Source organism: Ahaetulla prasina, chromosome 3 (genome assembly GCF_028640845.1).
Source record: "Ahaetulla prasina isolate Xishuangbanna chromosome 3, ASM2864084v1, whole genome shotgun sequence".
Lineage (NCBI taxonomy): Eukaryota > Metazoa > Chordata > Lepidosauria > Squamata > Colubridae > Ahaetulla > Ahaetulla prasina.
Window position 1 is genome coordinate 106517023 of NC_080541.1, and position 20739 is coordinate 106537761.

The 20739-nt window shown below is 43.1% G+C and overlaps 1 protein-coding gene across 1 annotated transcript in view; it reads left to right on the top strand.

The window, feature by feature from the left end:
• RALGAPA2 (Ral GTPase activating protein catalytic subunit alpha 2) overlaps window positions 1-20739 on the top strand; it is a 194481-nt gene that overhangs the window by 101194 nt on the left and 72548 nt on the right. Inside the window, exons 37-40 of the mRNA XM_058176610.1 lie at window positions 1302-2073; window positions 14567-14638; window positions 15226-15349; window positions 16231-16386. Coding sequence (XP_058032593.1) covers window positions 1302-2073; window positions 14567-14638; window positions 15226-15349; window positions 16231-16386 — 1124 coding nt within the window. The remainder of the gene's footprint in view (window positions 1-1301; window positions 2074-14566; window positions 14639-15225; window positions 15350-16230; window positions 16387-20739) is intronic.

Here is a 20739-nt window from a genome sequence, read left to right on the forward strand (position 1 = left end):
GTTTTTGTCAAATTCTGATCTGCTTCTAATATTACTTCTTAAAGTGCCAAACAGTTCTATGATTATCTTTATATGTATCCCAGTATAATGTGACTTGTAAGACCAACTGACCAGCTGATTCCTTTTCTTTCTCTCTTTCTTTCTTTTCCCTTCCTTCCTTCCTTCCTTCCCACTTACTTCCATGGCAGCAACAATATAATCAAGTTTATCATTTGATTGCTTCATCTCCATTCTTTTTTCTTATGTAAATAAATTTAAATTTACATAATAAATTTATATAAATAAATTTAAACATTTTTTAAAAAATCAAATATTTTTGTGCATTAAGCTTTGTCTACAGGAAGGAAAATAATTGGCTGTCGCTTTCTTGGAACATAAAGGTGGGAAGCAATAAGGTAACTCTCCAATGGGCCCATTACCAGGCAGCAGCCTGTTCGAAACTGGGCCACAGGAGAGATGGGAAGCCCATATGCGTGAAGCTCCTCTCACCCGCTTACAGAGCATAGCATAGCATGCTTGTGCTCACTTACAAAACTCCACTCATGCGAGACTAGAGCGTTTGCGCTCATGCACAAAGCTCCATTCATGTGAATGGAGCTTCTTGTGCCAGTGCCATCCACTCACAAGAGTGGAGTTTTGCATGTGAGCAAAAGCGCCCTCTGCTTGTGTGAGTGGAACTTCATGTGCAAGCACAAACACCATCTGCTTAAGTGCAAAACTCAATTTGCATTAGCGAAGGATGCCCGTGCCTGCCATTTGCATAAATGGAGCTCTGTGTGTGTGTGCATGTGCCTGCCAGTCATCCGCCCTCACATTGGGCCAGGCTGCCAAGCTGGAAAGGCTGGGAACTGCTGTAGTAGACTTCAGTCTGGACCATACACCTTGCATATTGTTGCCAAAGTATCACAGCATCACAGATAGGAGCAAATTAAACAGTTATTGCAGATGATTTGAAATATTGATCTTTTGCTCTCTTATGTAGATTTATGAAAAACTGTTTCTAATATTCTTCAGCCTTCAATTTATGGTTAAATAATGTGGTACCTTTAAATATACTTGGAGCAAACCTATCTCTAGTTTCAAATCCACAACTAGCATATCTTTAGATATTATTCTTAAAATTATATTAATAGTTAATTTCTTGTCAGACTGTACATCTTGTACCTTTCTCATTTTAGAAACATATAAAAATTGAGAATATATCTTGTCCTAAGTTTCAAAATTGAGAAAGGCGTGTGTGTGTTTGTGTGTGTTTGTCGGCTGTTTTATTTTTTTTTAATTCTATGATTAACTATTTTCAGAAATGAAGCGGAGGAGCTTGGAGTTAATACCACTGACAGCACGAATGATTATGGCACATCTAGTTAACAATTTGGGCCATTATCCACTGACTGAAGGACCTGCTGTTCTGCATAGTCTTATTAGTGAAAATCACAACAATTCTTGTATGGAATCTTCTGAACTCTCACCTGAAGTCTTTCGAAGCCCCAATTTACAGATCTTTGAATTTAATGACAATGCTGTCATTTCTTACCTCCAGATTCCCTCAAAAACGGGGATGGATGATGAATTGGAAGAATCTTTCTCAGAAGTAAGAGTAATTGTTAGGGATATCTCTGGAAAATATTCATGGGATGGACAATTGATGTATGGACCATTAGCTGCTTGTTCAGTAGATCAGATGAACAGAAAATTGTCTGTGGTTATGGAAAAAAATAAGCAGAACTTTGAGTCTCCAACTGATTTTATTCAGATAGATGATGGAGAAGATGCTCTTGATAGGTTGCTAGAAAAGATTGGCAGTAGTAGTCCTGAGTGTCTTTTACATCCACAAATAAAATTAAATGAGCCATCCCCATCCCCCTCTGTCATGAGTCATGCCCAAGCTAATGATATCATTGAAGCAATAATGCAGCAAAGTTGCATAGAAAATGAATATGTTCATGGATACCATCTGAATCATAATACAAAAAGCGAAAATCAGAAGATGCCAAGATCTACTACGCTACAGTCACCATTTCATTTATGTAGGCTTTTGCTAAATGGCTTAGGAATGAATTCATGGGAAAAAAGGTAAGCATTCACAGCATTCTAAGGATTTTGAGGGAGTGGGGAGGAATATTAGTGCCTTTCCCAGTAGTAATGGACTAAAAAATTATTTACTTTTCCTTACCCAATGGGAGAGAGCAATTTTTACTAAGTTAAGGTGCAACTTCTAATTAGCATCCAAGGAGAAGGAGAGGTCATTCTACCCTTGTTTAAATTCTCACTCTCTTTCTCTTTTAAGATAGCCCAAAGTTTAGTCACAAGTTTCCTAAAGGTTTCCCTATTCTTCCTTAGTAAACAATTATCTTAGGTAAGGTTGGATCTTCAGGTGATATGTATTTCTGAAGAAAGGAGGAGGAAAGCTAAGCCTTTTTTTTAATTTAGAGAAGAACCAAATTAGCCTCCTCTTCCAACTCAGTTTGTACAGCGCGGGGGATGGTTTATTATTTTTTAAAAGCTGCCTCTAAATGGTCAGGCATTCAGTATCTATTATGAAAGAAGTACTAGGATTGCTCTCCCATCACTTGCAGAACAGGGTATAGGGAGCTCTCTATTGAGGAAAGGAGGAAAATATGGTTGGTGCCTTTCCAGAATTCCAATCAGATCTTCTACTCCCTGTAAAAGAAAAGGAAAAATCTATTTCCCTTTCGCAATTCAACTAAACATAATTCATCAGCTAGTACCAACTACTAAGTTTGTGGAGTTTTTCAGAGCTCTCTGTAACATTTCTTTTTTATTTGTTGCTGCTGCTGTTTCCTTTTTCTTTCTTTGGGTCCCTGGTCACCTGTTTATTTTCCTGAGTTGTGCAGGAAACATTTTTCCACCTTGGAATGATATCTCGTCCTGGAACTTACAGGCAAGCTCTGTCTTAAAAGAAGGGTTCTGTAGGACAGCTAAGAACAGGAATGTCTAAAAGCAAAATCCTTGGGACAAGTAAAATGACTGAATTCAACTGGAGGGGCTGAGGGGCCAGTTTTTATACCTATTTTTGGACAATCTAAATAGATACTATCTCAGAACCATTGTACCATATCTTTCAAAAATCCCAGAGCATCAGGGAAGTCCTTTAGGATTAGAAAAGTGCTACAAGGGATGCGGTGGCTCAGGGGCTAGGACGTTGAGCTTGTCGATCGAAAGGTCGGCAGCTCGGCGGTTCAAATCCCTAGTGCTACTGTGTAACGGGGTGAGCTCCCGTTACTTGTCCCAGCTTCTGCCAACCTAGCAGTTTCGAAAGCACGTAAAAATGCAAGTAGAAAAAATAGGGACCACCTTTGGTGGGAAGGTAACAGCATTCCATGTGCCTTTGGCGTTGAGTCATGCCGTCCACATGACCATGGAGACGTCTTTGGACAGCACTGGCTCTTTGGCTTTGAAATGGAGATGAGCACCACCCCTAGAGTCGGCAATGACTAGCACATATGTGCGAGGGGAACCTTTACCTTTACCTTACATGGAGAGAAGTAAGCATTAGGGTACCCAAGGTTCTGTCTTAGGCCCAGTATTCTTCAATATCTTCATAAATGACTTAGATGAGAGATTAGAAGAACTCATCAAATTTGCAGATGACACTAAGATGGCAGGCATAGCCAGCGCCCCAGAAGACAAGCTCAAGAGGCAAAAAGATCTTGACAGAGTTGAACAATGAACCCTATCCAACACTATGAATTTTAATATGAAAAAAAGCAAAGTTTTAATTTAGATAGGAAAAACCAAAGGTTTTAGGCAAGACCTGGCTCAAAAATAGTAATTGTGAGAGGGACCTTGGAGTCCTTGAATATGAACCAGCAGTGTTCTGTGGCAGCCAAAAAAAGCTAATACAATCCTGGGTTGTATAAATAGGCATAGAATCAAAATGCCATGAAGTATTAGTACTTTATAAAACCTTAGTAAAACCACACCTAGAATATTGCAACCAATTTTAGTCACCACACTACAAAAAAGATTTTCAAACTTTGGAAAAAGTCCAGAGAATAGTAACTAAGAGCAATTAAGATGTTTAAAGGCCTGGAGACTAGGCTTCCGGCAGTGACATTATCGTGGAGCAGAGTGAGGGAACGGTCCTCTGTCCCTAAACCCTGAAAAATATTTGCTAAGAGCCCGCTTTTAGGGCATTATCTATCCTGGAGAGATCAATAAACTAAAGAGGAAGCTCCGTAGGCGCTGGGGGTGGAAAGCAACCACCCGAGTAGTCAGGAGCAGCACTCTTAAACTGACAGAGAGGAAGTTGATCTTTATGGCTGGCCTGGAGTGATGACTGCTGCATAAGTGTGAAGCAAGGAGTGAAAAGCAACAGCAATGTTCGGCAGAGGAAAAACCCCAGAAGAAGATGAGAGGCGTGTGATAAAGAGAAGGTGCGGAAGAGAAAAGGCAGAGAGAGAGTGACACAGGGAGTCTGGGAAGGCAGCTAAAATGAAGTAAACTGCAGATCGGAGAGATAAAATAGATTGAGAACAGCGCACAGCAGTTTGGGGCCCAGACTGAAATCCACAAATTGCAACGATTGGTGAGTGAGAGACTTAAAGAAAAATGAGCTGAGATAATAAAAGGAGATGAAGAGAATTTGAAAACATAAATAAGGACTTAAAGATTTAAATTTGAACCGGAAAATAGAGACTAAAAATATTGGCTAATGAAATATAATTTGGCAAGACAAAGGATTTGTGAAATTTGAACTTCGATGGACAAACACTTGTGTAAAACGGAATAGTGGATTGATTGGACTTATAGAAAAGGAGGGAAAAACAAAAAGAGGAGAAGAAGCAGAAGAAGAAACAAGAAACAAGAGCCATCTGGTGGAATTGTGGATATATTAAAAGCTGAATTTGAAGAGGAAATTGGAAGTAAGACTAATGTAATATTGCAACATCTAGGATTTTTTTAAAAAAGGGTACAGATTATAAACCAAATGGAACTGAATGAATTATCGAACTGAATTAAGTTGATTAAGTTGACTCTTGGATTAACTGGAATAATATTGGATTTATATTGACAACTCCATATATTTATATCTAGGTTTAGTAAACAAATATAGTTAAAGGTAATTTAAGAAATTAAGAGGAATATAAAAAAAATAGAACTGTATAAATATATGTATTACATATAAATATATGTATTACATATAAATATATGTATTAGGGTGATTAAGAATTATAAAAAAATATAAGTATAACATACATAAGAAAGTGTTAAGAATAATACACAGTATATTAGACAAGTGTGGGAGAAGAAAGGGGACAAGTGCATAAAGAACAATAGAGATACAAAGATTGTAAAAAATAAGATATATTTGTGTATTTAAATATAGAATACTCTGTGTGAAAAATATTTAAAAAAGAGAATACCTAGATATACTTTCTCATATGCAAAGGTGGGAGAATTTTGCCCAAACGATAAAGATGACAACTACAGCAACTATCACTAAAGTAGGTAAAAAAATAGCAAAAATCTCTTCACCTATTATAGCTTCATCTACAAGTCAAAAATCAACAACGACCACACTTGGCAAAGATAAATCAGATCCGGTAATGAACCTGCAAAATACGCAAATAATATTACAAACCATACAGGAAATAATGAATAAAACTCAAGATGCAATAGCCAACAACCACGAAGAAACAAAAACGCTACACAAAGAATTAAAGACTGAAATTGGTGAAATGAAGGAGTAAATTAAAAACATGAAAGATAAAATTTGTGATATTCAACAAGTAATGCTAGAAAATGAACAAAGAATTCAAAAAGTGGAATCTAAACTAGAGCAAGTTGATAATAAAATAGAAAAGATGGAGCAGAAAGCCCTACAATTAAATAATGAGTTAAGTGAGTCAATTGCACATCTGTAAATGGAAAAAGTTTTGTTATTTTTAAGATTTCAAAACATTCCAGAAGAAAAGGATGAAGACTTGGAAGAGAAAATAGCAGAGATATTAGCAGAAGCCTTAGGAAAAAACAAACTAGAAACAAGAAGAGAATTGGACAAAGTTTACTGAGTATACACAAAATATGTGAGAAGACAGAGAAAGGCGAGAGAGGTACATATAAGGTTTATTAAAAGAGCAACAAGAGATGAAATATACAAACAAGATAGGAACCTATAATATACAAAGGTAAAGAAATTATAGTATTAAAACAAATACCACGCAGAATAAGGGACCAGAGACAACGATACCAATTTCTCACAATACAATTAACAAGATACAAGGTCAGGTTTAGATGGTTAGTACCAGAAGGCATACTCATAATACGGCAAGCAAAAAAATATAAGGTAGACACAATTGAAAAAGCGCAGGATTTCTTTGAACAACACTTTGCACGGGAAGAACAGGAAAATAAGGAGGAACTTGAGAGCAGAAGTCAAGACGAAGAGATACTAGTGGAAATAGAACAAGAAAGAGAAACACAAAAGAGACAAGAAAAAGAGCGGACAGAAAGAGAAGGAGAAGGAGGAAGGCTAGTAAGAGAGACGAAGCACAAAAAAGGCAGAACAAATAAAAAAGGGAGAGGCAATTAAGGTGTTTCTCCAGCAGGGCGGGACCAGCAGCCAGGCATGGGAGTGACTCGGTCTGTATCCAATGGGATCGAGTCTGCTAGTTGAAAAGCACCTCCTCCTCCTGGTGCCTTCCAGCTTTCAGACTCGATCTGATTGGGAACAGACGCGCATCGGCGCTACTCCTCTTTGAATTCTACGCATAGTAAGCTTTTCTTAAGTAATTGGGAGGCGATTCAGCCCTATTTATTCCTTCCCAGCTGCTGGTATAGGGGTTGAGGCTCCCATTGTAGGTGAGCACTCCCCCTCCCCAGCGAGAAAGGGCGATTCAGCCCGATCCCGCTGGGGACAGCATAAGAAGCTGCTGGAAGAACGGGGAGGCTGTTAGGCCTCAATTACGCCTCCCCGTGGCTGGCAAATTCGGCGGCTGCCGAATTTAAAACACAGCCGCGTGGCGGCTTTAATTAATATTAAGTTTGGGCGCTCCGGGTGCTTCCCGATCGCCTCGGCCTACCCATAAAGGGTCTAGGCCGGCCAGCCTGCCCTTACCTGAGCTCTGGGCGTCTTTAATCAGGCCATTGATGGGCCTATTTTCCAGTCACGGATCTTCGTGGGCGCTCCGGGCTTCATTCCCGATCGCTTGGTGACTCAGCAGGGCCTCTGCATCGATCTTGACTGGCTCTCCGGCCACTCACTGAGGCCTTCAGTCTGTGAGTATGATTACCCTTTAGCCACCTCCGGTTTTACTAGCCACGTGGCAAAATACCTAGTAGGCCCTAGAGAATGGAAAAATTTCCCACTGAATTTTTATTTAAATGGTAATTTAATTATAATTTGTCCTAGGTCATTTCTGTAATAGGCCTTGGCTTGGGCCTCTAAAGGCTCATAGGCCTCGCATCCAGGCCTTGTCCACCTGGGGTTTGGGGCCTAACTATCGGTTAGGGCTTTCAAGATGGCCGCCCTTCCTCCAGGCCGGCCTAGTAAAGAGAAGCAACATCAGACCAGTCCAAGCCCAGGGCCTAGTGCTTGAGCTCTCATGCACCCACAAGGTCAGAGACACTTCAATCCTCCATTTCTAAGCCCCAAAAGGCTATTTCTAAGACTTCTGAAAGAAGGCCCTCCAACGCCAGAAGCCTATGGATAGGGCCATTGCTAGGGCAGTGAGGGAATCTGCTGATACTATACAGGAACAGCAATCCACCTCCTTACCAGTCCAGCCTCCTGTGCAGTCTCCTGGGGCTCCATTAACTTTATCTCCTGATATATCTGTAGACTCATCCCAACCTCTGCCCAATTCTGATTTATTCTGTCCTATTTCTGTATCTGAAATGGAGGTTTTACCTGCAGCCCGCCAGTACTTGAGTCAGCAGAGGTTCCTTCTAGTGCCACTATTCCAATGGGGCCTGTGAGTCACCAGGCAGTTGCCCCAGTGGCTAATGACCCTGCAGTTATGGCAGAAATGATTGCAGCTGCTGTTCAGAGGGTATTACTGCTTCCAGGCAGACAAGAACCCATTCATGGGTTTCAGAATATGTAGCATCCCAAACTAGTCACGATTTGGTGCAGGACTACTCCACACCTCAAGCTGAAGATTTCCAGGCTCATTCTCCATCTCGGGCCTCACTGGGGGATGAAGGGGACCTTAGGGATGAGAACCTCTCTGAGGATGAGGATTTGGTTCCAGACCAACCCTCCTTTGTGGGTCTCTTCAACCCACAATTATTTGATCTTTGCTACACAAGGCCAAGGCCACTCCCGGCTGGGAGTGGCCCGACCGGCCCCAATTCCCACCTCAGAGACCACTGATCCACCCATGGACTTGTTTTCAGTTCCGGTGGTCGAGTCAGAAGAGGTGCCTGCCCCCAAGCTCTTTGTGGAAGTAGTCGATAGGCAATGGAACACTCCTATAACTGGTCCTAATCCTAATGCCTTGGACCGTCGCTTGTATAATTTGGAACCTAACTTCCTTAAATTACTGCAAATCCCCACAGTTGATGCCCCAGTAGTTGCATTAGCAGGGCCATCTGTGGTCACAGGTCCTCAGAGGAAACCCTTCGCCCGGAAGACAAGCGGGCCGAACAAACCCTGATTAAGAGTCATCAGGCGGCTGCCTGGGCCGTTTGGGCCTCTTCCTCGGCCTCTTTCTTTAATAGAGCGGCCCTTTTATGGTTAAAACAGTTGCGGGACCGTTTACCAGTCACTGACTCGGTCACATCAGGACTAACACAAGATTATACCTGCCATCGAATACTCAGCCGTTGCCACCCTGAATGCTTCTCGATTTGCTGCCAAATCGATTGGTTCCACAGTACCCTCACGCCGCCTACTCTGGCTTAGGCGTTGGCAAGCCGACGCCAAAAACAAATGGAGGTTGGCCTCAGCCCCTTATTCGGGGACCTCACTCTTTGGAGCAGCCTTGGATCCTTTACTTATAGAGACCAAGGACAAGCGCAAAATCCTTCCAAGCATGTCCCGCGTTCAGACTCCAGACCAACCCCATATTTTCGTCCCTTCAGGCGGCTGATTCTAACTTTGGAAACTCCAGAACCCAAAGACCCTTCTCCCCAGACAGGGTAGACAGGATAGGCAGGATAGACAGGCAGGTCAAGGTCAGAGGTTCCTTCAAGCGGCCCTTTCGGGGAGAGGTCGCCCATTCAGGCGCTCACGTTGACTGCTTGCCCGTCCCTCCCATTGGGGGCAGACTGGCGCTCTTCGCCAGCCAATGGGAGGAGTCCACCTCGGACTCCTGGGTCAGGAGACAATCAGGTTCGGTCTATCCTGGAATTCCTCTCCACCCCGGGCCATTTCGTCAGGTGCCCGTTATCTTGCAACCCGGCAAGCGGCTGCTCGTGGCATCGGCCATAAAACATCTTCTCTCAATTCAGGCCATCCAAAGCGGTGCCACGAGATCAGCACGGTCGGGGTTTTACTCCCGACTGTTCATAGTTCCAAAGCCCTCGGGGGGATGGAGAGCAATCCTCGACCTGAAGGCTCTGAACCGCCACATAGTCTACAGGCGGTTCAAGATGCAGTCACTCCAGTCCATCTTGGAGAGCATCAGGGAGGGGGACTTCCTCACGTCAGTAGACCTGGCGGAGGCATACTTACACGTCCCTATCCTTCCGGCTCACAGGCGGTTCCTCCCCTTCTGGCACGGGGTCTCCATTACCAATATTGTGCCCTTCCATTCGGGCTCTCCTCGGCCCCAGGGTCTTCTCAAAGCTAATGGCCGCTCTCACAGCGCATCTCCGGGCTATTCAATCAGAATCCAGGCTTATCTGGACGATCTCCTTATTCAATCTCGATCAGAGACCCTGGCGGCAGCGGATTTGTCCACAACCATTCAGGTTCTAGAAGCCCACGGCTTCTCGATCAACAAGGCCAAAAGTCACTTACATCCTACGAATCGAATCCAACACTTAGGGGCCATCATAGACACGATAGAGGGCCGGGTCTATCTGTCACAGGAGCGTCTCACCAATTTACAGAATCTAGTCACGGGGGTAACCACGAGGCGCCTTATTCCTTTAAAGACCCTTTCCCAACTCTTGGGAAACTGGTCTCCTGCATCGGCATTGTACCTTGGGCTCGTCTCCACTGCAGGGCACTGCAGTGGTTTCTAGTCCCCTATCAAAAGGCACACACAGCTGCGTCACCAATACTTGTCCAACTTCCACAACAAGTCAGACACTCTCTTTTATGGTGGATCTCCCCAGCCCTGTCAAAGGGCAGAGAGTTCAGGAACCCCAACGCCTAATCTTGACAACAGATGCCAGTCTTCATGGCTGGGCGCCCATCTGGGATCAAACATGGCTCAGGGTCAGTGGTCCCCAAGGGACCTGACCCACAACATAAACTGGTTAGAACTCAGGGCCATTCATCTGGCCTTACTATCGTTCAGGACATTGTTCTCAATCAAGACATTCTAGTATTAACGGACAATGTGGCGCAAAGGCTCATGTGAACCGCCTGGGGGGAACCCATTCTCAGCCTCTCTTGCAAGAGGCAGTGCAACTGGGTCTCTGGGCGGAGGCTCACCTGAGGTCCATACGGGCCTCTCATATATCAGGGGTGGCAAACACACAGGCCGACTGGCTCAGCCGAGTCTCAGTCGACCAGGGGGAGTGGCGACTGAATCCGGATATGTTCCTCGAGATCACACTCCGCTTCGGGAACCCGCTGGTAGACCTCTTTGCCACTCGAGACAATCGTCAACTGGATCGGTTCTTCTCAAGGTACCCAGTCCAGGGGGGGGGGGGCATAGACGCCCTGCGCAGCCCTTGGCCCCCCGGCCTCCTTTATGCCTTCCCTCCCATTCCGACAATACCCAAGGTTATCAGGAAGATGCTGAGGGAACAGGCGGAACTCATCTTGCTGGCTCCACACTGGCCTCGGCGCCCGTGGTTTGCGGACCTGGTGGCTCTCTCAGTGGCTCCCCCGTGGAAACTTCCTCAGACCAAGATCTCGCTCAGCCAAGGGCAGCTGACTCATCCGGACCCTCAGTGGTTCAAGCTGACCGCCTGGCGCTTGAGCGGAGCCTCCTGAGGAAGAGACATGTACCTGCCAACGTCGCCAACACCATCCAGGCGTCTCGTCGTAGTTCCACCATTCGCATCTCACGGCTCGACGTGGCGCACCTTCTACACCTGGTGTTCAAGCAAGAACATAGACCCTACCACCGCTTCTACGATCACTATCCTGATCTTCCTTCAACACGGATTGGAACAAGGTTTGGCAGCGAACACGCTTCGACGACAGGTAGCTGCTCTCTCTTCTATTTTAACTTGCGGTGCTAAACGCTCCCTAGCCCACCGGCCCCTCATCCGTCAATTTCTGAGGGGAGCAACCAACCTTTGTCCTCCGGTAGTCCACAGGTATCCATCTTGGGACCTCACGAAGGTTCTAACATCCCTCACCAAGGGCCCCTTCGAACCTTTGCGGGAGTGTGGCCTGCAATATTTGACATATAAGGTGGCCTTTCTAGTAGCCATTACTTCAGCTCGCAGAATTTCTGAACTTGCTGCCCTTTCCACCAGGGCGGATCTCTGCGTTTTTCACTCAGATAGGGTGGTCCTCCGGCTAGATCCTACCTTCCTGCCTAAAGTTAACTCACTGTTCCATAGATCACAAGAGCTCATTCTTCCCGACTTTTCTCCAGATCCGGTACACCGGCTGGAAAGGTCCTGGCATACCCTAGATGTCCGGAGAGCCCTCCGTATTTATATCAAGCGTACCGCCTCTCTCAGGAGGACGGAGGCTCTCTTTGTGTCCTTTCAACCAACCACCATCGGCCTTAAGGTATCTTCCTCTACCATCGGTAGATGGCTTAAGGCATGCATTGCCAGAGCATATCAGATTCAGGGAATTCCTGTTCCAAGTCGCATCACTACGCATTCTACTAGAAGCGCGGCTACTTCAGCTGCGTGGGCCACTCAGGCTCCGTTAGAGGAAATCTGCAAAGCAGCCACATGGTCTTCTCCGAATCCATTCATACGCCATTACAAGATCGATTCCTATGCATCTGCTGATGCGGCGTTCGGCCGCAGGGTTCTCCAAAGGGTCCTAGAAGGGGGTTCTAACCCGGACCGGGCGGATCCCTCCCGATAGGACTTGCTTTGGTATGTCCCATGCCTGGCTGCTGGTCCCGCCCTGCTGGAGAATGGACATTGGTCCTACCTGAATGTCCTTTCTCTGTTGGCGGGACCAGCAGCCAGCCCTCCTGAACGCCCGGTTCCTGTCTTCTATAGAGGTCATTCGGGCTCTCATGGTCATATGCCGGGGGGGGGGAGGGCATAATAGCATATTCTTGCAGTTCCTGTTTTACAGCTCAGTGCGTCGGTCTGCCGCATCATCCTCGTCCGAAAGCTGGAAGGCACCAGGAGGAGGAGGTGCTTTTCAACTAGCAGACTCGATCCCATTGGATACAGACCGAGTCACTCCCATGCCTGGCTGCTGGTCCCGCCAACAGAGAAAGGACATTCAGGTAGGACCAATGTCCATTTTAGTAAACATTAATGGTTTAAACATACTAAGAAAGAGCACAAACCTTCAACAAATTTTAAAAAAATAGAAGCAGATGTAATATGTTTACAGGAGGTCCACATCAAAAAGGATTACAGGAAATTGCTAGAAAATGTAAAAATAGGGAATTGGCTAGAGATTAGAAATACCTAAATGATGAAAGTACCAGAGGGCAGGACAAGAAACAATGGATGGAAACTAATCAAAGAGGGAAGCAATCTGGAATTAAGCATAAACTGCCTAACAGTGAGAAGAATTAACCAGTGGAATAGCTTGCCTTCAGAAATCGTAGGCGCTTCATCACTGGAGGTTTTTAAGAACAGCCACTGGACAGCCACTTGTCTGAAGTGGTATAGGGTTTCCTGCTTGAGCAGGGGGCTGGACTAGAAGACTGCCAAGCTCCTTTCCAGCTCTATTCTATTCTAGATTGCTTCTCCCAGCCTGTATCTAAGGCTTTCTGCCTACTAGAAGATAGTAAATAAATATCAAATATTAATAGGTATTGATAGTTTGACCCCCTACAAACCTATTTGACTACCATTACCACAACTTCTGACAGTGAATTTCATAGTTTAACTGTATGCATCCTGAGACTCTGCATTTCACTGAAGTAAATTACAGTTTTTAAAAAAATATGCTCTTGAGGCTGAGGGCCAATCTTCCTTTCTCAGTCTGGTTTGGGAGACAGCTAGCTCCTCCCTCTGAGGAGGTTTTAAAGATTGGAGTCTTTAAACACAAAAAGGAATGCTATCACAAGGTGGAAAATGCCTCCTGGGTAATTCAAGAATAAAAATAAACAGTAAGGTCATTCCGTCCCCTCCAATTTAATATTTTCTTGACCTCCTTAATAAAGGACAGATCTGAGCAAAGATCACAAAAGTGGGAAATAAATTGCAATAATTAGTGTAATTCAAGTGAGATTGCTACTTTTATCCATTTGGTTAAAGGGTGATAATAAGGGCTTCTAAAAATAATCTCAGTGTCTCCCCTGAATTCAGTTTGGCATAGCATTCAACCTAAATGGATTAAATTTTTATTATAGGCAAATTAATGGGCCATGCTTAAGTTGCTATTTACTAATTAAAATTCTGATATGAACTATAGTTGTCATTTGGCTTCAGCATTCAGTATTTATGAGTATGGATAAGTATGGTAAGTATGGAGTATGGGATGGATAAGAAATAATTATTTTCCAATTTATTCTTCAATGGTAAGGATTTCCCTACTCCAATACAGTATAAAAAGGTATTTATTGAAAAATGTTTATTCTGATGTCTAGCTCCTATAAGAACCAGAGTACCCAAAAGTTAAATTTTCACATTTGAACCAGGTCACCATTCCTATAATAAATCTTTAAATGTAGATCCTAGATTTTCACTCTCAGTTTCAGAGGTATAAGCACTGCCACTTTAGCCTTCAGGAAAACAACAGTAACAACCCAAGAACCTCTGATCTTAAGAATTTATACTGTAAGATGTATGTTATTCTTTAAGTGTCACAATTTTCTTAATTATTTGTATTATTTTTCCAGATATCACCTAATTGAAATTTGCTCATTTTTGCTTTCAGATAAGTTTGTGTGTGTGCACGTGTGCATCCATAAATACGTACACACATTATTTTGGCAGGAAATATTTCAGTTTTAATGAATTTCCCTAGTTGAAATTTTATAGGTGAGATAGAAAATATAATTTGAAAATAGAAAATTCATTTACTAGATAACATGCTTATAGAAAAATCAAGTAACTAATCTACTTCCATTCAGACTAAGTTGCGTAAATCGTTATAGAAGGTTGTTTTAGGTATTATACTAAATGGTCTCTAGATCCTGGTATTAGACCATTGAACACAAGTTAATAGGTTTGGAGGGAGGGATTATTGGGAGCCAAAAGCAGTCAGATAGGAGGACTTCAGAGTAGCTAAATTAACAAAATACACCAGTTTGTTAGTTACAAAATATACCAGTTATGTATTATGAGATATTCTACCATAATTTTATTCTATTTATTTTAGAAAAAGTTTTAATGTTTTGAAGAAAAATTCTAAGTTACTGAGAGAGCTGAAAAATTTAGACTCTAGACAATGGTAAGTAAAACGTTCTAATTACTTACAATTCGTGAATATGCTTAAAGCTGCAACATTTTTTAATGTTTTCTAAAAACACATATTTGAATCATTGTATTGCTTTATTTCAGAATGCTGGGAAACAAATTTGTGATTTTTTGAATGGTTGGTTTGCAATGATCTTTGGTTTACATTCCTAGCCACGATTAAAGTAATGCCAAATGGAGTAGAATTCAGTAGTTGTAGGAATATTTGTAACATTATTTTTCATAGCTTGCATACATGTCAAATTCACAAAAGGAAAACAGTAAAAGAAAAAAGTCATGTGAGCTCCAGACGGTCAGTTTAATGAGTAAAAGAGAAGAATACAATCCATGCAGGGAGAAATGTCTAAATTTTTAAAAATTGTTTATTTTTAAGAAAAATGTGAAGTGCCAATAATTAAACTTGGGGGTAAATATTTTCTTCAGTTGTCAACAAAATTATAGTTTGTGTATTTTTAATTACACATTCTTCATTATTTTTGTTGAAACCTATTTTACACTGCATGTAACTCTTCAGAACAGAAATATATAAAGGTAACACAATATTTTTTGTTTGTTTTGCAGTCGTGAAACTCACAAGATTGCAGTAGTTTACATTGCAGAAGGACAAGAAGATAAATGCTCAATATTGTCCAATCCACAAGGAAGCCAAGCATATGAAGATTTTATTGCTGGATTGGGTTGGGAGGTAAATATTGCCTAAATGTCATTTCAAATAATAATATTAATGGTGGTAATGGAATATTTGAGCTGGTAACATTAATTTCTCCACATTTTAGATTATCTGATCTAGTCCAATCCATTTAATCCAGTTTTGTTACTGAGCCTGAGTGCAACTCCTACATGTTCTCAACAGACATGTCCAATCTCTTAGGTTACTACTAAGCAAAGAAGCCAGGAAAGCTAATCCTATATTTTTTCTTTACTCAGAACATCTACAAACCCCAACATAATGTCCATCGTGTTACTAAATAATATAGTACCAATGGCTACTACAAGAACTTTAGTTCTGAGCATTTAGTTACCCTCATTCAGAAAATCTACCATAAAATGTTTGTAAGGAGAACTTTATGTACCCTTCTGGATATTTTACAACCCATTAGTTAATGCACTGATAGTCACTGATTCCAGACCTCATTATTTAGTTGTCACTGAAACCTTTTACTTTTCTAATACATCTGAATGGTATATCATATATTATAATATAACATGTATGATACCTGATATCTGTAGTATATTTGATATCTAATCTGAAGTGTTCTGTGTAGGAATAATTATAAAACAAACTAATTTATGTGCCTAGTGCTATGTGTTTTGCTTTAGTGTTACTTTAAGGTTCGTGTATTTTATTTTAAGATCTTATTTTATACCAATTTATGAAGACTGAGATATATGTCATCAAAGGGGACTTCAATTAGAGTGACTTACAAATCAGCTAAAATAACCAAAACAAAACATTAATTTTAAGTTTGTTTAGTAAAAGTGTTCAGTAAATTCAGAGGATATTTCTTTTATCTTTGTTTAGAATTATAGATTAAGGCTAACATCTTTATTTTTTGCTTGCTTAAGGTTGATCTTTCAACTCACTGTGGGTTTATGGGCGGTCTTCAACGTAATGGTAGCACAGGACAAACAGCCCCATATTATGCTACTTCAACAGTAGAAGTAATTTTTCATGTATCTACACGAATGCCATCTGACTCAGATGACTCACTGACCAAAAAGGTAAAATATAAACCTAAATATCAAATAATATAATATTATCTTTTCAGAAGTGCCTGTTGCCTCCTGTTAGCAGCATGATTGTTTATTGTGTTTGGGGGTTTCGTGAAGTAATTTTATAAAAGATTACAATTACAATCACTTACTTGCTTTGTTATTTGCATATCCCTTTTAATTATTAAGACATCACCTGGTTTGTTTTGCATGTCCAATGTAACATCTTTTTCTGTGTCATTCTTGTAGCCTTATCATTTTTAAATCCACTGTGAAATCAGTCTTGATCTTGTGTGGTAGGAATAAATTCTGTTCCATCTTTTAATAGTCTATCTATAGAGGCAGACATTTTTAATATTTATATTCTAGATTATGTTTTATATAAATTTGTATTTTTAAACCTCTTGTTAGAGATTTAAAAAGTTAACACATTTTAAGATTGCTTCTCTATTTAACAATACATTTTGCCTCTTCAGCTATTTAGATGATACTTGTATTCCTGCTATTATTATTCCCCCTTCCTTTTAATTTGCCAATTTCCAAGCATTGGAAGGAGAAAGCTGAATAACTTGCTTAGCTGACAAACTCAATAGCATGACAGAAGGTCATACCACCTGCTGCCCAGAAAAACTGCCTGTAAATATGACCATTCTGCGGCAGGCAGTATATTTTTTTGACCCACAGAATAAGACAGATGTCACAGAAATATTTAATGATAAGAGAGTCTTTTTTGTACGTAAAATAGTTGCACCTGCACATAACATCTAAAACTAGTACCATAAATTTGACAACTATTGAGGAATATTACTAGTTGATTTAGAATAAAATAATTAAAGACATGTTTCCTTAATACGAGCCAAGAGGACAACTCAGTTTTCTATTTTCTTCATAGTCTGGTGAAAAAAACAGTAAAGTACCGTAATTGCAATTGCTGACAGATTTGTGAAATAACCATTTGATGGTATTTTTTTGGTCTTAAGGATTTGTCATTATGTACAGTCTTTTATTTTTGTTTTCAATCCAGTCATCTTGTAACCACAGTAGAGGTGCATGCACCATAGCTAACTAACAGCTCCTTGTCAAACTTATATGTAGCTTTTTTATTTAAAAAATCAATTAGTGACAGAAAGCCACTCAGCTGAGAAGCACGGCTGCCACCCCCCCCAATGAACTTTTGCTCTTTACTCAAGAAATTCATTAGTTATAGCTAGATTAGATTTTTAGCAGCTAATCTAACTGCTGTAGGGGTTTGCAAAGTGGAGACAGAGCTACGCTATTGGATTTGTTCAATTCATTTGACTCCAGGACTATAATTGCACTTATGTCTTACAAGGCTTTTTATAGCCTAAGGCTGGCTGGCAGCAGAAAACAAATTGGCAGTGAATACAGTAAGAGTGAAAGGGAATGAAAGGCACACATTATCAGTCTCCAGGCAGCACTGTTCTGGCAGGAAGTTTCTTGGTTAATTTACAAATAAAACTTCGATTTTAGGATGGGCACTCTGTCAGGCAGACAATGGGGATGTCAGAATGGGCTATTACTCAGTAAAAGTAGCACCCATGCCTAACCCTAGCAGAAGTTCTTCAATCATGCAGACAACTCCTTTCTGAAGCCAGCTGGCTCCATAATACAATTAATAGGGAAAAGAGGTCAGACTATTAGGTGTCTATACCATGACCACAGTCAGCATTAGTGTGCAAGCCTGGCAGACAAGGAGAATAGCTAAAGATCCTTTATCACTATTTATTAAGCAGTAGTTGCTGAATGACACATAGACTTGCATGCCCAAACATGCAGTTCTTGTTAAAAGGCTTGAAAATAGCAAATGTTCAAAAACTACAGGGTATCTTATTATGCAAATACACTGAAGAAATGTAATAATTCTGGATAGGGTTGATAGCAAAATTTAAGTTAGACTCTTTACTAACTTTTGTTCTTTGAAGATGTCCTTCTATTTGGGATCATTTAATATATGGATCCCGTTTCTAATTTTAATCTCTGCATTTTAGAACTTATTTATTTATTTATTTATTTATCAAATTTATATACCGCCCTATCTCCCGAAGGACTCAGGGCGGTGTACAGGCATTTAAAACACATAAATACAATGTAAGAAATATAAAAACAGTTAAAAAACTTATTCTAAACGCCTATTAATTTAAAATTAAAAATATAAAATAAAAGCCAATTTAAAAACCAGTAATTTAAAATTTAAAATTTAGCTCAGCCCTGCACAATTAAATAAATGTGTTTTAAGCCATGTGGAAGGTCCGGAGGTCCAGCTGGCGAGACCGGGGTAGTTCATTCCAGAGGGTGGGGGCCCCCACAGAGAAGGCCCTTCCCCTGGGCGTCGCCAGACGACATTGCCGCGCTGACGGCACCCTGAGGAGACCCTCTCTGTGAGAGCGCACGGGTCGGTGAGAGATATTCGGTAGCAGTAGGCGGTCCCGTAAGTAACCCGGCCCAATGCCATGGAGCGCTTTAAAGGTGGTCACCAGCACCTTGAAGCGCACCCGGAAAGCCACAGGTAGCCAGTGCAGCCTGCGCAGGATGGGTGTTATACGGGAGCCACGGGGGGCTCCATCTATCACCCGCAGCCGCATTCTGGACTAACTGCAGCCTCCGGATGCCCTTCAAGGGGAGCCCCATGTAGAGAGCATTGCAGTAATCCAGGCGCGGCGTCACGAGTGCGTGGTGACCGTGCATAGGGCATCCCGGTCCAGAAAGGCGCAACTGGCGTACCAGGCGAACCTGGTAGAACGCTCCCTGGAGCGGCCGTCAAATGATCTTCTAGAGACAGCCGTTCATCCAGGAGGGCGCCTAAGTTGCGGACCCTTTCCATCGGGGCCAATGACTCGCCACCGATGGTCAGCCGCGGTTAGCTGACTGTGCGGGATGCGGCATCCACAGCCACTCTGTCTTGGAGGATTGAGCTTGAGCCTATTTCTCCCCATCCAGACCCGCACGGCCTCCAGGCACCGGGACAGCACTTGATAAGCCGTTGGGGTGGTCCGGTGTAGAAAAGTACAGCTGGGTGTCATCCGCATACAGCTGGTACTTCACACGAAACCACTGATGATCTCACCCAGCGGCTTCATGTAGATGTTGAACAGGAGGCGAGAGGATCGACCCCGCGGCACCCCACAAGTGAGGCGCCTCGGGGCCGACCTCTGCCCCCGTCAACACCGACTGCGACGGTCGGAGAGATAGGAGGAGAACCACCGATAAACGGTGCCTCCCACTCCCAATCCCTCCAACCGCGCAGCAGGATACCATGGTCGATGGTATCGAAAGCCGCTGAGAGGTCTAATAGGACCAGGGCAGAGGAGCAACCCCTATCCTGGCCCTCCAGAGATCATCCACCAACGCGACCAAAGCCGTCTCCGTGCTGTAACCGGGCCGAAACCGGACTGGAGCGGGTCTAGATAGACAGTTTCATCCAGGTGCAAGGGAAATTGATATGCCACCATACTCTCTACAACCTTCGCGAGCGGGTTGGAGACCGACGATAATTACCTAAAACAGCCGGGTCCAGGGACGGCTTCTTGAGGAGGGCCTCACCACCGCCTCTTTCAAGGCAGGCGGAAGACACCCTCCACCAAAGAAGCGGTCGTAATCGCCTGGAGCCAGCCTCGTGTCACCTCTCGAGTGGCCAGCACCAGCCAAGAGGGCACGGGTCCAGTAAACACGTGGTGGCATTCAACCTACCCAACAACCTGTCCATGTCCTCGGAGCCACAGGGTCAAACTCATCCCAAACAATGTCACCAAGACCGCCTCGAGCATCTCACCCGCATCACGCAATCTTGGTCCAGACCATCCCGAAGCTGAACGATTTTATCGTATAGATAACCGTTAAACTCCTCAGCACGTCCCTGCAGCGGGTCATCCCGCTCCCCTGGTGTAGGAGGGAGCGAGTCACCCAAACAGGGCGGCTGGGCGGTTATCTGCCGATGCAATGAGGGAGGAGGCGAGCTACGCTTCCTCAATGCCACTAGGTAAGTCCTAGTATAGGACTTCACTAGTGTCCGATCAGCTTCGAACGGCTAGACCTCCAGGAACTCTCTAGGCGCCTTCTCCGGCGTTTCATCCTCTCAGCTCCTCGGAGAACCAAGGAGCCGGTTGGGACCTGCGCCGGGTCAGAGGCCGCAAAGGCACGACACGGTCTAAGGCCCCGCCGCGCCCGCTCCCAGGCCGCAACAAGTTCCTCAGCCGAGCCGTGAGCCAGACCCTCAGGAAATGGCCCAAGCTCCGTCCGAACCCATCCGGGTCCATCAGGCGCCTGGGACGGAACCAACGACGGCTCCGCCTCCCTGCGGTGGTGAATGGCGGTCAGAAAGTCCAGGCGAAGAAGAGAGTGATC